This window comes from Xiphophorus hellerii, chromosome 3 (assembly GCF_003331165.1).
Source record: "Xiphophorus hellerii strain 12219 chromosome 3, Xiphophorus_hellerii-4.1, whole genome shotgun sequence".
Lineage (NCBI taxonomy): Eukaryota > Metazoa > Chordata > Actinopteri > Cyprinodontiformes > Poeciliidae > Xiphophorus > Xiphophorus hellerii.
In genome coordinates, this window is record NC_045674.1 from 23,765,445 (window position 1) to 23,783,623 (window position 18,179).

Sequence of the window (18,179 nt, forward strand, 5' to 3'; positions counted from 1 at the left end):
ATGGGGAATTATTTTATGCAACAATGCATATAATAATCAACTTTTTTCGAAAGATTATAGACACCCGCAATACATTTCTCTTTAATTTGAACATAAATTTGTCATGTCTGCAATATCCCATGAAACAATTTCTACACAATTAACCAAAAAAATGAAACAACCTGATTTTACTTTGGAAACTTTTGCTTTAGAAGGTTCCACTAATTGACGGAGTTAGGTCTATCTTTGAAGCCATCAACATTCATAAAGAAGGTTAAGTGAACAAACAAACGCCCTGTACTAAATGCAAGAATGGCAGAAGCACTGTTTCCCATTTTTTGTCATTTCTAAACATCCATCAATTTGTTTTCCTTTTGTGCAACATTGCACAAAACAAGATTGAACCTTGTTTTCCCATCTTGTCAAGAGGTTATTCACCCTGCTGGATGTGATGGAATTGTCATGCAGTGACTGCTAGACTTGGTGTAAACAAAAGTGAGTTTTGCGGGGTATCACAATTATATATTTTTACAAGAAGTGCCAAACGGAAAGTGGCAAAAGTGCAAAGAATAATTAATCTTTTCATAAAATAAGTCTAAATATTTGTCTAAAATAGGACATAGATTATTTCCAACAAAACAATAAATCAGGAAAGAGAAAGTACATTGTATATCTTCTATGGTAACAATATGTATCAACTGTTCGAACCTTTTTAACATGACTTGAATTACCATCAACTGCAAAATGGTAAATACACGTACAGTGTTAAGTATTTATAGCTTAAACATTTTTATATTTTTGGCAAGTTTAATGAGATACTATGTGATCGAGCGACACTATGTTCTTGTTCATAGTTCAGCAGTTTTAGAGAAGTTTCAAGAATGACTGGATTACAAAAGGAATATTCAGCTCTTTGAACATCTCAGAGCACTGTTCAATCCTCCATTTGAAATTAATAACGGTCCAGCAAAATGAAAATCTACCAGGCCAAGGCTGTTGCCCCAACCTGACAGGTATTACGGCATTAGTCAAAGAAGCAGCAGAGAGGTGCATAGTAACTCTGGAGAAGCTGCAGAGATCCACAATTCAGGTGGGATAATCTGCTGACAGGATGCTTATTAGACATGCTTTCACAAATTGTGCTTTTCTAAAAAAAAAAAAAAAAAAGAAAAAAGGGGGACAAGAAAATGAAGCCATAGGGGAGCCATAAAAAGTAAGATTTGCAGTTTTTTATCAACTTAATACAGGAAAATTCTGGTAGTAAACCTGCTATAGCCTGGATCTTCGTTCATCTTCCAACTAGACAATACAATGCAAAAAAATCTTAATCTTTAGATGAGAGACGCATGAGTCAAAGGATTTTTTTACTCCAACATTAACTTTGCTTCATTTTATCATGAGTAAATTTAAATTCAAGAACAACTCTAATCAGCTCAAAAGTAAATTTGTGTTCTCTTCTTATTTGTTTCTGTCTTCATTTATTGTTTTCTTTATTGGTATTTTATGGTCCCTGCATTAGTGCCCTGCGTTTGGTCTGTTGGTTTTCTGTAATTTTACCAAACTGTTCACCTCTACTGAACGTCTCTCACATAGTGATTTCACAACTGGAGCAATCATTTTAAACTCAACAGAATCCACCCCATCCCTATACAAGCAGTCCTACTAATTGAGTCAGTTTCTTACATCTGTACAGTTTAATTTAAGCAGCTTGTGAATGTAAAATTTTGCCTAGTTCCTCAAAGAATGTGCTCTCAGCAAAGCATTATATTTTGCAAAGAATATCCAAAACCAATGTTTTATGTTGTTTTGTAGTTAGCAATATGTTTATGATTCAATGAAAGGTCTCACAAACACTTAAGCACAGATTTAAAGCTGTTTGTTACTCTGGTCCTCTGATCACAACCACTGTAGTCATAACAAAATAAAACAATTATAATGCAGCTACCAAAGAAATAAAAACAATAATTAACCATTGTATTATCGTGGCAAGTTCAATATATAGGTTGGAATTACAAGAGGCCAATATAATGTAGATTTTAAAAGACAGCGTGACGGTGAGACACAGACACAAGCAGGAAATAACCTAAAATAGCTACAAATAGCCTAAAAAATAGTTTAATATATAAAATAGAAAGAGATGTAGCTTCATCTTGGGACCAAATTATCAAAAAAAAGCACCAAAGTTGTAATACTTTAGGTCTGATTTTTGTGAAAAAATATTAAAAACACAACATACAAGTGGGAAAGTGTTTTGTTTCTTTTCATTTTTTTTTAGCAAAAGCTCTAAAGGTCATGATTTCCCATGCAATACTGCATACTTTGTCTATTAACTTTCCAGAGTAGCGAATGTTATGAAAAAACCCAAATTACACTCTTAAAATCTCATTTGCTTCTTCATCGTTTATGATCTCCAATTAAGAAAATCTGCAACCTTAAAGAACACATCCAGAGATTAGTGAGTTGTGTGGTGAAGCTAAATAAATGATATGGAAACTCTAACCGAACTCAAAGTAAAGGCTTCAGAGTTTGCATTATAATTTCATGTTCTGAAATGATCATGTAATCTGTTGGCAGACTTATTCCAAAAACACTGTGATCTCAAAAGAAATAGACTCACATAATGATTTAACCCTCAGCCCTGTATATATCCCTCAGGTCACTGAAGCAGAGTCAGGAGATGATATTTTTTCTGAAACTGCAACCAAGCTGACACAATGTCTCAAAGGATTATGGTATGCCACAGATCATATGAAGGACAGAATATGACACACATCCGACACTCTACCCTGGGCGGTTACAAATTTCAATCACCTGTGTACGAGACACTGAAATGTGATTCCTTTTATAATACTGCCTAAAGCTGATTGTCTACTGTCAAGCTGCGACAGAGAGGAAATAATTTTTCCTCAAAGGGCCCTATCTGGAGGTTAAAACTACCAACTTTACTGCTCTGGTTTGTATGTAGATCTCAGGTCTTTATACTATAAAAGACACACATAATGGAGTAAAACAAAATAAATACAAATGCCAAGAGGAAGAAAACAATTTTTTGATACAGAAATGTCAGCCTACAGAAGAGTATATCCATGTACTGTACAGTTCACACAGTGACATCAGCCTCTGGCTTCACCGTGGTGTTAGAGAAACAGGTTGTTTTGATGCCCTTCATCTCTGTATTTTGGGTTCTGATGTCTCTTGTCTATAAAACAACAGTTTCGCCAACGAAATTTCACTGTCCAATCAAGCAGAGGACGCTGTGTTCTAAACTAGAGATTGGTACTTTTGCCAGTGTGGGCAATGTCACAAACCCTGCTGGAAAATGAAGTTAGAGGCACAACAAAGCTTGACGGAAGAGGAAAGCCTGAAGTGCTTCAATATGTCCAATTAGATGGCTGCACTGACTGTGGATAAAACTTAGTGGACAAACAGCAGCAGGTGACGTTGTTCCTCACCGGAGGCTCTGAACCTCAAACAACTTGCATTCTGTGCCTCTGTACTCTTCACCCAGACTCTAGGACCTCGATTTCAAAATGAAATGCTAAATTTACTTTCAAAAAGGACTTTGAATCATAGATAAACAGTTCAATTCTTTGCTGCATTAGCCCAGTTAAGAGGCTTCTAACGTTGTCTCTGGTTCATGTCCTTTGGATTTAAGCACAATTCTCTCAAGGTAAGCTTTTATCCCCCGTTACTCGAGTACCTTTTTCTACCACACTTTTCTTCCACTCAACTTTCTAATAATATGCTTGGATATGAGCACTTATGTATTGACATTCATTGGATTACTGCTTTTGTAGGAGGAAGCATTAACTTGACAATGATTAAAAACACATTTCCAGTGGTTTTAAATGATATTCAAAAACCACTCTGGAGTTTTCATTATTTCTATGCAGTAATCATCAAAACTAATAGAAGGGAATGTTTAAAATATATCACTGAGTAATTATTCTCCATATAACTCACATTTTGAATTGAATTTCAATAGATATTATTTTCTAAAATGCAGATATATGGAATTTTTATGTTATTCATAACTTTATTGAAGGATAAAATACCAAAATAGTTTCTTTATAAGGCTTATGGTTTTTTTCCCCTTCCAAACCATGCATTTATTTGGTTTTAGCTTGATTAAAAAAGCTTGATGCATAACCCTCTAAATAAGAGCATGTGATATAAACATTCACATCATGCTTTCATTTTCAACCCAACACTGTTACTTTGCTCCAACTGGGATGTGAATCCCGGTTGTTCAGAGAGCATTTCAATCAAGCCACATCACAGCTGCCTTGCTCATCATCAATAGCTTCGGTTTCTACAGCATATCCCCAAAAAGAAAAGTCAGAGGCACAGGTGGGAATATTGCTTGGCAAATTCCACACACCATTAAGCTTGTGCCAGCAATTTAGGCAAGACAGCATTTTGATGCATTATTTATTAAAAAAGACCTGTGGGTTCCCGGACACCAGGAGCAGCAGGAGATGGGAGCAAAAGATGTAAACAGTCAGAGAGGATCATCACACAAGGGATGAATGTGTGTTTCATGAATGCGGGGGTTTAGTGAATAAAAAGCTGCCTGGATTTCTGCAGCTTATTATGTATACCAGGGACTGTTGTCAAGGTCTTCATGGGATCTTTGCTAAATTTTAGATAAGCAAATATGCCCCAATCAGATGACAATTTCTCTGCTCCATCTATTTGGACAAAACATTTGCGGTTTGACCCATCTTTCTACAACTCCTGCTGAGAAGACCATTTTTCATGTCAACATTTACAATTGTTTGCTCTGATTCAAGCATATCCACGATGAACAGTGACTGAGAATCACACATATCACATTCAAAGTAACTATGTACCAACAGAGATTTCATTTGTCATATACCAGCAGCTAACGTTTTCCATTAAATTGACCCTAAAAGAATCACTTTGTAAATAATAGTTAAGATTAGACAGATTGAATAACAGATACTTCAGCAGAGGAAAAAACATTCACTCGAATGTAAATGGCTGTTAGTATCAAACACTGAAAATGCACCAATTAACCTCTCCAGAGTAATGAATAATGTAAGCCCGGATGTTTTGATTGGTAATTCCTTGTCACCTTTAACCACATTTGACAGTAAGCTTGTATTTTCTCTTAAAATATACGTACCTGATCCTCATTAGACAAACTTCACAAAACCCTCCACAAAATTATCTCTGGAAGTTAAATATTCTTGCTTCAGGTCTGAAGTAAACATGCCCCTTTACAACTTTACCACATAAAAATGGACAGAAACAGGTCAACATCATTTCTCTAGAACTTCATGCAAATAATGCTTAAAATGCTTACCGAAGTCTCCCGGGACAAAGATGTCATAGACACAGCTCTGACCTCTAGTGTAATTATGTGGGTAGTTTGGGGAGAGAACAGTTCCCTCTAAACCAGTAAAGTGACCTCCGCAGGGAGCTACAGGGACAAGAAACAAGAAACACAAAGGCAAATTTAACTAATGTCAAATAGTTATGTTATAATATCCTGGGAGAAAAGGGAATAAACTGCATGCAATTTCTATTTGGAAGAATACAACGTCAGCAGTTAGAGAAAAGAGTTTAAAAGAAGAAAATCCTTTTAATGTTAAGCTGCTGACAAATATTCTTGCCAGCACAGTGATAACAGTTTTCAGAAATGTTTTAGAGACATTTTTATGAGTACAGGGTGAGCTGCACCTATCTGGATGAGTTGATCCTACAGAGGTACACACTTTTTTCATGATGGTGTGAAACTAAACATGCTGTAGATAAGTTATTATTTATTCATAAAGTCTGGTCAAATCAAACAGAATAGGTTTTATACACATATCCTAAGTAAATGTCGACATTTCAACAAAATGACCCAAAGCAGAGATAAAAAACAAACCACAGGAATACCTAAAGGACAACTCTAAAATCTAAGATGAACGGTGCCCAATTTTGCAGCTGTGAGAGCAGTGCTCTAAGTAGACATTAGTAAATGGATCCATGTTTTGCATTAGACAATAGTCAGAGGTAGAACTGGTAAAAACTTGAGACCATACTGGAAGGCTGTTCTACATGGCATTGGCGGTATAAACATGTGGTTTTGGCATCTTCTTAGCCTTTTTTTAGTAAACATAAGTTACTTATATTTACCATTTTATTCATTTACATTCATCGTCTTTTTGTCATTTTGCACACATAACCAGTCATACTCCTGCATGTTTTTGTTGACAGGTATTTATTTGACTAGTAACTCAGTAGTATAGGACTAAATCTACCCTGCATTTGTATGGCATTCTAGAATCTCATCTTAAGTTCCTCGTGATATACCTAATTTGCCAAGAGGCTCCCTCATGTGCTTATGTCAGACCTGACGGACGGAGCCATCAGGTATGGGACCCTCAACAGTAAACAAACATGCACTCATTTGTCAATGGATAGTTGTCACCAGCTGCTCTGGACCAACTCGACCAACACACAATCCACGTGGTGCCACCACTTCAAATAGCAAAACACACAAGAAGCACTTAGAAAAAGTTATTTAAAGTGATCCACAAGCAATTTAGTCGTATTTGAATTTTGAAGAAGCAAGAAGCATGAAATTAAACATATGTGACGATAGCAAACGGGACACTCACTCATGCTATGCTGATGAACACATGGGAAAGGGAATTTCAGAAAACTGCTCTTAGAAAATAGCCCATTGCTCTGGGTATCTGGTGATTGTAAGAGAGACCTTAAAAAATGAGTTTTCATGCTGTAATGATTTTCTTCTAACAGCTGAGCACGAATTTAGACTTACTTTCAGGCAGTTTTGTGTGTTTTCATTGATTTATTGGTTAGAATTCCCTAGATGCTCAGAAAAAAAGTTACATTTTTATTTAAATTTGGACATTATTTAAACTTTGATTTAAGATTAAAGTCTCAGAGGTTTTGTTTCAAGAAAGATCCGATCTTCAGTGTAAGAGTCTGCCAGAGAACAGCTGTGAATAAAGATGTTCAGCGTTCCAAGACTTTGAGCTGATTACATTTAAAGGGCCTCATCACCACTTACAAGTGAATTACTTTCATAGAAAAAGGAAACTGCTAGAGCATAATCAAACAAATGTAGGGACACAAACGTGATGAGAACTTATGCTTAATTGTAATTGTTTGAAAGCTTAAGGAAAGCGAAGATTGAGTCAGTTTGAATGAATGCATACAAAGGTGGATTATCTTATTTTATAAAATCCAGGATCAACATGAATATCACTATATATTAATGTCTATTTTAAATAAAAGCTTTTATGCAAGTACCACTCAGTCAGGTTGGCAGAACAATATTACCATTTGAGTTTACAAAGAAAAAAATCACTGTGAAATAATATTGTATTTTTAAATCATACAAAAGTATAAAATCATCTCCATTGCTACTCAGTATAATTCTAATGCAGACTTCAAATGGATCTTATTTTCTTTATTTTGTGCCATTTCTATTTTGATCTCATCACACACTATGTCATTATACAGAGGAATATTTTAAAGAGAGGTATCTACTAGAGCTAAAACTGTAGGTAAAAAATCTTCTTGAACTGTGCCTTTAAGTTAGCACCACCTTTGAACAAATTCAAATCACACCAGTGATCTCTTCAACACCATGCAGAATTCATACTGAATAAAAAGCGGGGCAATCTGCCCAGTGTCTGACAAAGTGAGGCATGGCCAAATCCATGTTGATTCAAAGATGACCATTTCCTGCTGAAAACCTTGTGTTCGCTTTGGTAGACATCGACTGCTGATGAAAACCTTACACGAAGGTAAGAAGAGTATAGTAGAGGGCAAAATGTTAAAATGGATTAGTGGCTAAATCGTATATATACACCATAAAATACTAATGAATTCACCATGAAAGAGTTAGTTGTGCCAGAATGTTTTGCACTTCCATTTTTACAAAGAAGAGATGTCAAAAATTATTTATAAGGGTGATTAAGTGGTCATGGGAAGTTCTGTGAACTGTGAACAACTGGAGACAGATCTAGAAGAAAATCCAAGTGGAAATGTGCAAAAAAGCTTTGAGAATATGCAAAAGGATTTCCATGTGGGTAAGAAGTGTGCCACTTATCATTGAAAGAGATATATGGTTAAAAATGTATACACTTTTCATTCATTAGAATAGAATCGTAAAAATGTAATAATGGTAAAAAAGAATTTTGACAATTATCGCCATCGTTAGAAATTGTTTTAATTTTTTTTTTTTAATATTCCTATTCCAGTATGTCAACAACACAACAACACAGTTCTTTTTGATACAGGTTTTAAAACACAAGTGGGTATGAACACATAAAATAGTTAATATTTTCAAAGAATGCAGCTGCTGATGATACAGTTGGACATAAAATATAGTACACTTTTAACCTTTTAAAATTTGAAAAATGACAACTACATCAGCTTATCTCTAAATAAAATGATGGAAGAGTCACTCGACATTCAGTGCATTGGTGCATGACATTCAGCCCGGTTAGGTGATCTTTTCAGACTTACATCTCTGAGTGACAACCGTTGCAGAGGGAAGCTCGTATTCTTTAGTACTGCTCTTATCTTCAGCACTGATTAGTGAAGTTTCGCACGTTCCAACTGTAAAGGTAATGAATTTCTCCCTGGTGTGAAAGTGGGTGATCACATTTTCCAATGAAATAGGAGCTAAATTCTAAGTTAACCTTAGCAGATACGATACTTAAAAAATGCATTAAGTGATGTAATTTTGGGGGGAGATACTGTGTAGTTTCTTCCATCACCTTAAATCCTTCCTATTTTCTCTTTACTTTGTAATACAGACGAGTTTCTTTAAACATCTCCTTTGAAATAAATTCTTGGTGTAAACACAGAACAAGGCTTGTGACAGATTTTGTTCTATGTTTGTATGTACATCAAACATTTGGGTTTATGCTGTTATAATTTTTAAATAAAAAAAGAGTAGGTGGACATCTATTTTCATTACTGAATGCTGAACTACATATTCTGATCATTGAATAATTCTTTACTCTTCATGCACGAAGAGCTCGTTACAGGTTTTTTTTTCATTTAAATTTAGTCTAGTCTGTATAATAAATGATGTTCATTTTCTAAAAAACAGACACACACAATGTGGACTTTTTCAAAATGTTCAGATTTTTTAAGATGTACTTGTCCATGATGACTTTAATATGAGTTGATCTAAAGTCTAAGCCTAAGAAAAGTTGGAAAAACTTGGTTTTTGCAACTAAATGTGGGACTGAACTTTCCGTCTCTGGCTGAAAAGTCAGGATCTATGTGGAATACGAGCTGAGGTTTCAGGCTAGTGTAATGACCTACAGAGTGTTATGTCCTCCACATTGGAGCTAAGCTGCTGTATCAACATTGGGAGCTAAAATTCCTCAAAATCTTGTTCATGTTGTAATAAAATGAAGTATGAGCTGGACAGGTGGGCAAGCCATCTGCAGTGATTTGGATGCTGTACCCCAGAGAACACCAAGAATTTGCTGGAGGGATTTTGCATCTCACCCAATTTGATCCTGGATATGTCCCCAAGAGGAGCTGGAAAACATTTTACCATAGAAGAATATACATTTTGGAAGAGACAAAGCCCAAAATATATGTTATCGAGTTTTAAAAGACAGCTTTCTAATCTGATATGGCAAATTGGCTGCAGGTCTTCAAATGCATTTGACTTAATTTTCTAGAACGGAGCTTTTCCTATAAGCTGATTGTGATCTATGTCTGTAAGGAGTTTCATCTAAGCTAATGCTAATGAAATGTTTGACAAGATTGCTCTGTGCATTCCCTTGCAGAAGAAAATACATTATCATTACAGTCCATGCTTAGGATGCCTGTGGTGCATAAATGTTGCATGAGTATTTTAAATAAACTTCAAGCCCCCATTTTATCCACATAAAGTCATGACATTAAAGTACTTTTCGTACTAAAGCTGGTTCTAGTAGTAAAGAATTAAGCACCTCAGGGCTTTCGTAGCTGAAATGTTGCCTCTTACCTTGACAGGTAGGTTTGGCTCGGTCCCATTCTGGTCTCTTGCTGTTGCCCATGACACATGTGAGTGTGGAGTAGCCCTGAAGCAGGTACCCAGACTCACAATGAAATGTCACCATAGATCCCAGCTTGTAGTCTGCACCCATTCTAGTGCCGTTCATTACATTCCCAGGATCAAAACAAGCCTCCCGCAGTTTTGCTGTCAATCAAAAATAACAAAGCTTTTACAAGAGGAACAACTATGAAACATGAGTAAGCTCGTACTTGGGCATAAATTAATATAAATGTAGACCATCAAACAGAAAGCAAGAGATCTGCCAGAATAATTAAAACTCCATAAACTAATGGTGTATTTATTTGGTAAACAAGAAAAAATAAAGAGATAAATTCAAGGCTAAATAACATAGGCTTGGACATTTCTAAATTCAAATTCCTTCATTTATAATTCATCACGGTAAAATCCCCCCGCGCCAACACAGAAAATTATTCTGTAAAAATAGATACAGAATCCCACTTTGCAAAGGCAATTACAGTACCTTTGTATTCCAAGTGAAATCCAGTGTAGCTCACAGTCCCATCGCTTCGAAATGCCAAGTACATGAAGTTGGAGGTGCTCTCAATCTTCTCTGGAAGTTTACTGTCTTGGAAACTGCCAATCAGATGAGTGCTGCTATCAGGCCCATCATATATGTATAAAAAGTCATAGTTGGGTTCAATGCTGAAGCTGCGAAAAAAGAAGCAAAAAAGACAGGAGATAAAAGTTATTGTTTTGCAAATATCCAGCCACCAGAATGCACATTAAGAAATGGTTTTAAAATGAGACTAAGTATTGCTGTGCAAAGTGTGAGTCATGCCAAGAGATTTGTTTTGTGGCTTGATACAAAGAGATATATAAAAAAAGGAAAATATCTCACCAGAGAGGTGAGAGGAGATTAAATTGTTGTGACACTGCAGTGGCACAAAATCTTCCCAGACGGCGATGGCAATGCAGTGTGAAAAGATCGTTTTATATTGTAGCGCTGTATATCAAATCATACGCCGCACCAAGAGGGAGAGGGGCATTTGTTTTCAAAATAATGAGCACGGTTTATGACAAAAATGTAAATAGCTTGGAGATAATTGTGTTTGAGTTAGATCAAGGCAGCTCCAATTTAAAATCATATCTCCATTCTTTCATTTGGCATTCCCAAGAGGGAGGCTGGATTGTGGTAACTTTATTAGCAGTTCGTTTTGAAAGAAAAAGTTGGAGAAAAGAATTCTGGAGACTTGTTTCTACTTAAGTGAGAGAAGACGGATGGTGTTGAAAGGATAAACCAATGCTGTTTTGAATGTCTTCATAGAAAAAAAAAAACAATATATGTGAGAAGAAGTAGTCCTATGATATTTTTGGAGTCAGGCCATATGCTTAGTTTGCAATTAATAATATAAAGTTCATGGTCTGGGTTTATTTATTTTTTTCAGCACAAGAAATGAGCTGCACTCATATCACACTTCTACTATAAAGTATTCACCCAAATATTCAGTGTCACCATGTTTGAGCAAAGTGGATGGAATGTCTTCCAGCTGTCTACTGAGAAAATTCAGTATTCCATTATCTCCAAATACACCTGGACTCAAACACGGTTCTCTGCATAGCACACATTTCAAACTTTTCTCCATGCGGTTCTGTCTTAGCTGGTTCCACAGCAGAAAACAAGCATTTCCATGGCACACGCTGAGCTGCTGTGCACCAAAGGAGAACTGGGTTCATTGACTTACGGCCAGGTTACAAACATAACAGGTTTGGAAAAAGCTTTATTCTGCAAGCCAGTAAGCCATGTCCTCAAAAGACAGAATATAGTTGTTTGTTTTTTTTATCTGTGGTATCATCTGCAGAAAGATTAAACTTTTACATTTTTACACAGGTGTCTTTCATATTCTTCTGTTATACATTACAAAGACTTTAGCACAAAATTGGTAAAGGCGAGAGTTGACCCTGAGACATTAATTGCACATTATTATTTTCTAAATAATAGCAATAAATGGTATAATTCATGCTTATTCTATTTAAGTTGTACATGGTGCAATGGCTTTATTCATAATCTGTCGTTAAATTATGACATTGTCAGTTTACCTGATGAAGGCCAGAGAAATCACATAGTCGGAGTGAACTGCAATCAGCCAGTCACAGTCTTTGCTGTGTGGGTACGGGTGTGGATAGTTTGGAGACAGGATAAATCCAGAAGACCCGGTCACATTCCCACCACATGGGGCTTAAGTGGTAAAGCAGGAAAGAAGAAATAAGTAGAAGAAAAACGCCAGGTACAAAAAGTTATTCAATGTTCCTGAACTCCTGCAAAGTCTTTAGGCAAGCAGAATTTGGTCTGAGGTGGGAGAAAAAGGAGGACAGCAGGTCATTCAGTGGAAACGACTGAACCTTCATAACCTGGTTTGACATCTTTGCAGCAGAGGATTTAAAGAATAATCTTCAGGGCCTCTCTAATAGGGCCAAATTTGTGTTTTTCTAATTATTTAAATGAAATAAATATCTCATCATAGGCATAATCTTTAGTTTGTTATACATTCACAATGACTAGCTTGACATATGAATATTTAACAAAAATTGTTCAGAAAACAAAACTATTATAATCAGCTGTCAGTTACTTTTAAAATGATAATATCTCGAGACAAAAGATAAACAGAAACTAAAATCAAATTTCAGATTTTCTCCTGTTACCCTGAAATAAGACCAGCTTTACTATTTTAAAGGATTTGTAATGATTGTACAAGACCAGTAAATGCAACAAGGTTCTTCTAAAGCCGAATACCACTGTCTTTAGATAAGCCACCAGCAACTTTAACTCCATTAAACTACTTGGTGTAATTATTTCTAATTGCATTGTTAAGTAATTAGCAGCTAAGCTCTAATAAGTCAATGTGACAGGAGACTATAGCCCTCAGTATTTAACAGGCAACTGAAGTGGATTTGTCCACATAAGAGCTGGCAACAGCTCAAACACATTTGAAGAGTCTTGTTTAACCTTCATGTATTTTAAAGACACCAGTGAGGGAGAGCTGCAGCCTGTTGTTAAACTAACTTTCACTCACCTCTTCTTCTCACTATTTCTCATTTATTTTGATCCCCTACCTTCCCTCACTCCCTCCTTCAATCCATACACTTTTCTCTATCGCTTCTGCACATCCATCCTTTTCTCTCCAAGTCACACTATCGCCCCTCTTCCTCACCGATGCAGCTTGGAGGGCTGGGCTGCCAGTAGTATCTATTTTCCACTTGGATGCAGGTGATTCTGCTCTCTCCCTGCAATTCATATCCCGGATCACAAGAGAAGGTCACGGAGTCGCCGGGCTCCCGCCCTTCTCCGTTGCGACTGCCATTCATGGGAATACCTGGATCTCTGCAGGCTGTTGCCAGTGAACCTGAAGGGCAAACATACACAGAGATACACACATGTGACACATCAATACAGTAGCATATGCATTTCAGGATCAAACGTGCAGGAAACCAGTGAAGAACACATGTACCCAGACTTATATCTCATAGTGGACAGCTGTTAAGCTGAAAATATAGGCAACACTGAGCAAATTACTGGCTGATATCAGTCAGACCACAGCTGTGCAGCAGCTCAGGGACTGCGAGGGTGGTCTAGTGAACAAAAATTATTTCCCTCATATATTCCACCTTTCAAGACTATTAAGAGTTTAAATTTAAATTTGTGAGTTTTATACAATTTTATTGCTTGCATAGGAAATTGTAATTTAGCTTAAAAAATTACAATTTTTTAATTGTAAAAAATTTTTTAAAAAATTAAAATTTTTTAATTGTAAAAAATTAAAAAATTGTTTTAATTTTTTAATTTTAATAATTAAAATTAAAAATTTTAATTTTTAATTAAAGACAAATTTAATGGGCTTGTGTGTCACCAATGCAGACATTCCATATTCACAAGCTATCTAAACAATAATCCAAATAATTGTCTCCACAAAATCTGCAAATACCTTTTTCTAAGTACTTTACTTTCTCAAAGGAGAACTCAGTTCTCCTTTGAGAAAGGGAATTTGTGAAATTACAAAAATATGAAATAAATCTTAATTTCAGTGAACTGCTGTCAAGTGTAAACATTAAACATGTTCCAATGAATATTAGAAATTGCAGAATGTAGAGCAAAGTGTTATTATGAAACAATGAACGTACCTTGAATGCTGCTATAAGACGTATGTTATAGCTCTTAAAAGGAAAGTCAGAATCAGCAAAACGTGCTATCAGCAAGTCAAAGATTTACAAAAACTAGATATCTGAAGACCAATCATGTTCTATTTGCTGTTTTTTACAAAAACAAAGGATCACAAGTTTGGACTTGAGCGGTGTACCAAAGGCAAAAATCAAGTAGATTTGATGCAAGTCAAAAACTAAATGCACTGAAAGCATAAATGAATAGTAAGAAATCAGGTGTGATGATTGTCAAATTACTCTGCAAAGAGCAAACAAAACAGAATAGGGAACAAACAAGTGTAAATCCATGAGAAGGCAAACCACAAAGGAACAAACAAGACTAGAATAGACAGAATGTAAACATGATAAAGTTTACAATAGAATTAAACTCTGCATGGATTTCTAGTGAAATTCTCAACTACCACTTGAAAATCTTTGAGTGAGTGTACTGTCGGTGGAAAAATTACACATTTGCATTACTAATTTTAATTTAATCTGAAAATGAGTATCTTAGCCAAACAGTGCACGAGTATGGTACATAACAAGAAAGCCTATTCCATTTTGGACTGCAATGAATTCTACATAATTGATTTTTACATTAGCCAGCTATGCCTTTATGCTAAAGTGAAGGCATTTCCAGCTTATCATCTTCTATACAGTCTTTCATTTTCCACTTTCTTACAGGTGCTTTAGCTTTTAGACTAGTCATTAGTAGAGCTCATGGAGGGCATTAATATCTGAGCAGCAACCAGCAGACAGTCAGCAATGAAGTGTAAAACACTGAGCTTTCACTTTCACTCATGTTATTGATAAAAGGATGCTTTGCAATATAAATGCTGACAGTGACAAATTATAGCAAACAGGAAGCCTTTTCACAATCCCACTGCTTGGAGTGCTGTATGTTTAAGCATATGGGTATTTTCTCTTTTACATTAACTCTAAGAGCAAACAAGCTATAGAAGGCATACTTACTTGAGAAGTCAATAGCAAAACCAGACTTGGTGATGTAAAAGTCCGTCTCAAACTGAATGGTGACAATGTTGAGAGTGGAGTGAATTCCTTCAGGCAGCAGTGAACCGCTGACCTCCTTCAGAGACATCTCATTCTCAGGAGGCCCATCCCAGACTTTCAGAATGTCATGAGACGCCTCTGTGTCGAACGCAAGAAACTGGAGGCTGAAAGAGGTGAATTTGAAATAAAAAAGTGGAGTTTATAATGTATGTATTTCTTTGAACAGCCCAGATTTTAAATAAATAAATAAATAAATTTTCTTGGGAAAAAAAGACAGAAATGAACAAAACTAAAGCAATAGTAACAGGCCAATTTAGCTTGAAATACTGACTGCATGATTGTGGGCAGTTTACCAAAGTTTTGGAATCATTGATCCAAAACTTAAACTCTTAACTTTCAGACAAAGTTAAGAAGTATAGTAAAAGACCAGAAACTGATTTGCAATTTCATTAAGCCTAAAGCAGCTCCTCTGACAAGGAGCATCATTATGACCAACTTTATGAAAGTATAACATGTTTACTTCACCCTGAAAGCTAAAACGAGTTGTAATATGAAGTAACACAAGATGCTTTCAACAGAACAAAAAGGCTATCATGTCCCTTGCAGTCCCTTGGCTCCATTGCTGTTCTTTTCCAATCATTCTTGAAAGAGTTGCTGGAGGCCAACTCTTCTGAAGACATCTAACTGTGTTTGAAATTCCTCAATTTTTCGAGCTCAACTCGACTCAAAAAATGTAAAAAAAAAAAAATACTTGTAGATTATTTAGATCTTTTGGAAAGCTGATCTTTGGCTATGAAAGAGAGACTTACAATGCAGTTTTAGGCAAAATCTCTGTGTTAAATTTTGAGGTCCTAAATGATTTCAAAGTTCCTCAAGCTGTATAACCAACTTCTGCTTAATATTTGGATGGCATAGTGTTTATTACGCATAGGTTGTATCAAGAAATATTTCTGTTTCAAATAGTGAGATTCACTAATCAGGTCTGTTAATAAAACATCTGTCTTCCCATCACTTCTAACCAGCTTCTCTGTGCTTGATAAAAAATGCATTGCCACAGCATGATGATGCCCCCACAACTTTATCCCATAAAGATGCTGTATTTAGTGTAACATACAGCTTTAGTTTTTTTGTTTTTTGTTTTGCCAGACAGTGCTGTATCCAAACAAGCACAATTTTGGTCTGACCATTTGGTGTCTCTTGCACTTGTTTGCTCCCTCACAGGGTTTTGGCAAATGCAAATAGTACTTCATGGATTTCTTTCAACAACTGCTTTCTGCTTGGAATATTTTCATAAAGTGGAGACTTGTGGACTGCACCCCTAACAGCTACCATGTAAACATGTTCTCTCATCTGAGCTGCAAATCTCATTAGCTTCTTTAAGGATACTGTTGAAAAAGCTGAATGGTGACAATTCACCATTCAGCTTATTTTATCTCAGGTGAAAATAAGCTGAATTTTCACTGGAAATAAAGGGAGGCTCTCTGATTATTGCTCTCCCTGCCTCACCTATCAGTTTAGGTGGATGACCAAGTCTTTGCAGATTTTCAGCTGTTCTCATTGGACTGAAAAAACCTTTTTAAGATGTTGAAACTTTGGGTAGGTTTTGATAAATTGGGTCTAATTTCTACTTCTTCAGAACTTTATCCCTGACTTATCTGTTTTGTTCATTGGTCTTTAGGGAGTTGATGATTTACAGTTTGTAACAGGAACAACTAGAAAAAAGTTCAAAAGGTATACATACTACTTACAAGTTACACATAATATAGATGCATGAATCTCAGAGAAGAGTTACCTGACAATGTTGCCAGGACTGACTTCAATTGTCCAGGTGCACCTTAGGTTATTGTCATAGGGAAATGGATACCCCGGAGACAGGATTCGTCCTGTAGATTCTCCCTTGAAGCTACCACCACACTCCGCTGCAAGCAACAACAACAAAAAAGAAAATATTTAAGAGGAACCCACAAATACAGAATTTGGAGAGATATCCATTTTGTTGTGTCCTACAGATGATTACCACCTTGTTATCCATGCTACAATTGAGAGCATTTAATTACAAGGACGGCTACAGTGACAAGTTATAATCAGTACCAAAACATGGGGCAATGGTAGAAATACCTGAGCAAGGATACAACTTTAGAGAAATGGAAAGAAAATCCTTCTCACATTGAACACAAAAAATCTCCTTATTATTGTTGACCATTCAGTGATCCACCCCTTTAAAACAGAAAGTCAATAACCTAATTTAGAAGGGTCTTCTGTTGTTTATTTTTTCTACCTAACTTTCTTTTTAGCAAACAAAAGTAAAAAAAAAAAAAAAGAAAAATAGACGGAAGAAAGTAGTGCCATTTAAACAAAAATTCTCCCCACGTTGAGAATTTGTAAATCATTTTTTATCCTAATCCATCACTGGTAGACACCAACATATTCTAAGCACCTTCTAGACTCAAGCTGTGTGCAGGTAATAGCTTTTTCCATTTGTCTTTTTTTGTTTTTGTTTTGTCTCAGCACATACTTATTTCACTTACAGATTTCACATACAGGTATCAATAAGGTATGCATACATGTAATTAGGTCTTCACTTCAAGAAATGTTGATTAAAACACATTACCGTACATTGCCTACAAACAATAGAATGAAAACTCAATATCAATTTCAGAGTTCTTCACTGTATGGTTTCTAATGATTGTATACATCCAGTCCTGCATCAGGAACCAACAGAGGGATCAATGATTAACAATGAAATGTTGCAGCTGTTTATATCCTCGTATAAAATGGCAAGCAGTGTGTACTAATTCAACACAGAGCAATTAGGAGAACCCATGTAGGGATAAATCCTTCAGATTAACACCTAGCTGAGCAATGATAGCTTGAGCTGAATGATAAAATAAGACACTGACAGTATCAGTCAGTGTCTTATGACTGTAGAAGGTAGTCAGATGGGTGGACTGTGTAACACAAAAACATAGTGAGAGTAAATAGA

At 35.9% G+C, this 18,179-nt stretch overlaps 1 protein-coding gene across 5 annotated transcripts in view; it reads right to left on the reverse strand.

The window, feature by feature from the left end:
- Positions 1–18,179, reverse strand: part of LOC116717212 (CUB and sushi domain-containing protein 3-like) — a 247,843-nt gene that overhangs the window by 121,170 nt on the left and 108,494 nt on the right. For all 5 annotated transcript variants that reach the window (XM_032558427.1, XM_032558431.1, XM_032558430.1 and 2 more), the window contains 7 exons: positions 16,989–17,115; positions 15,158–15,360; positions 13,201–13,392; positions 12,089–12,227; positions 10,512–10,699; positions 9,980–10,174; positions 5,309–5,425 (listed from right to left, as the gene is read on the reverse strand). In XM_032558427.1, coding sequence (XP_032414318.1) covers positions 5,309–5,425; positions 9,980–10,174; positions 10,512–10,699; positions 12,089–12,227; positions 13,201–13,392; positions 15,158–15,360; positions 16,989–17,115 — 1,161 coding nt within the window. The remainder of the gene's footprint in view (positions 1–5,308; positions 5,426–9,979; positions 10,175–10,511; positions 10,700–12,088; positions 12,228–13,200; positions 13,393–15,157; positions 15,361–16,988; positions 17,116–18,179) is intronic.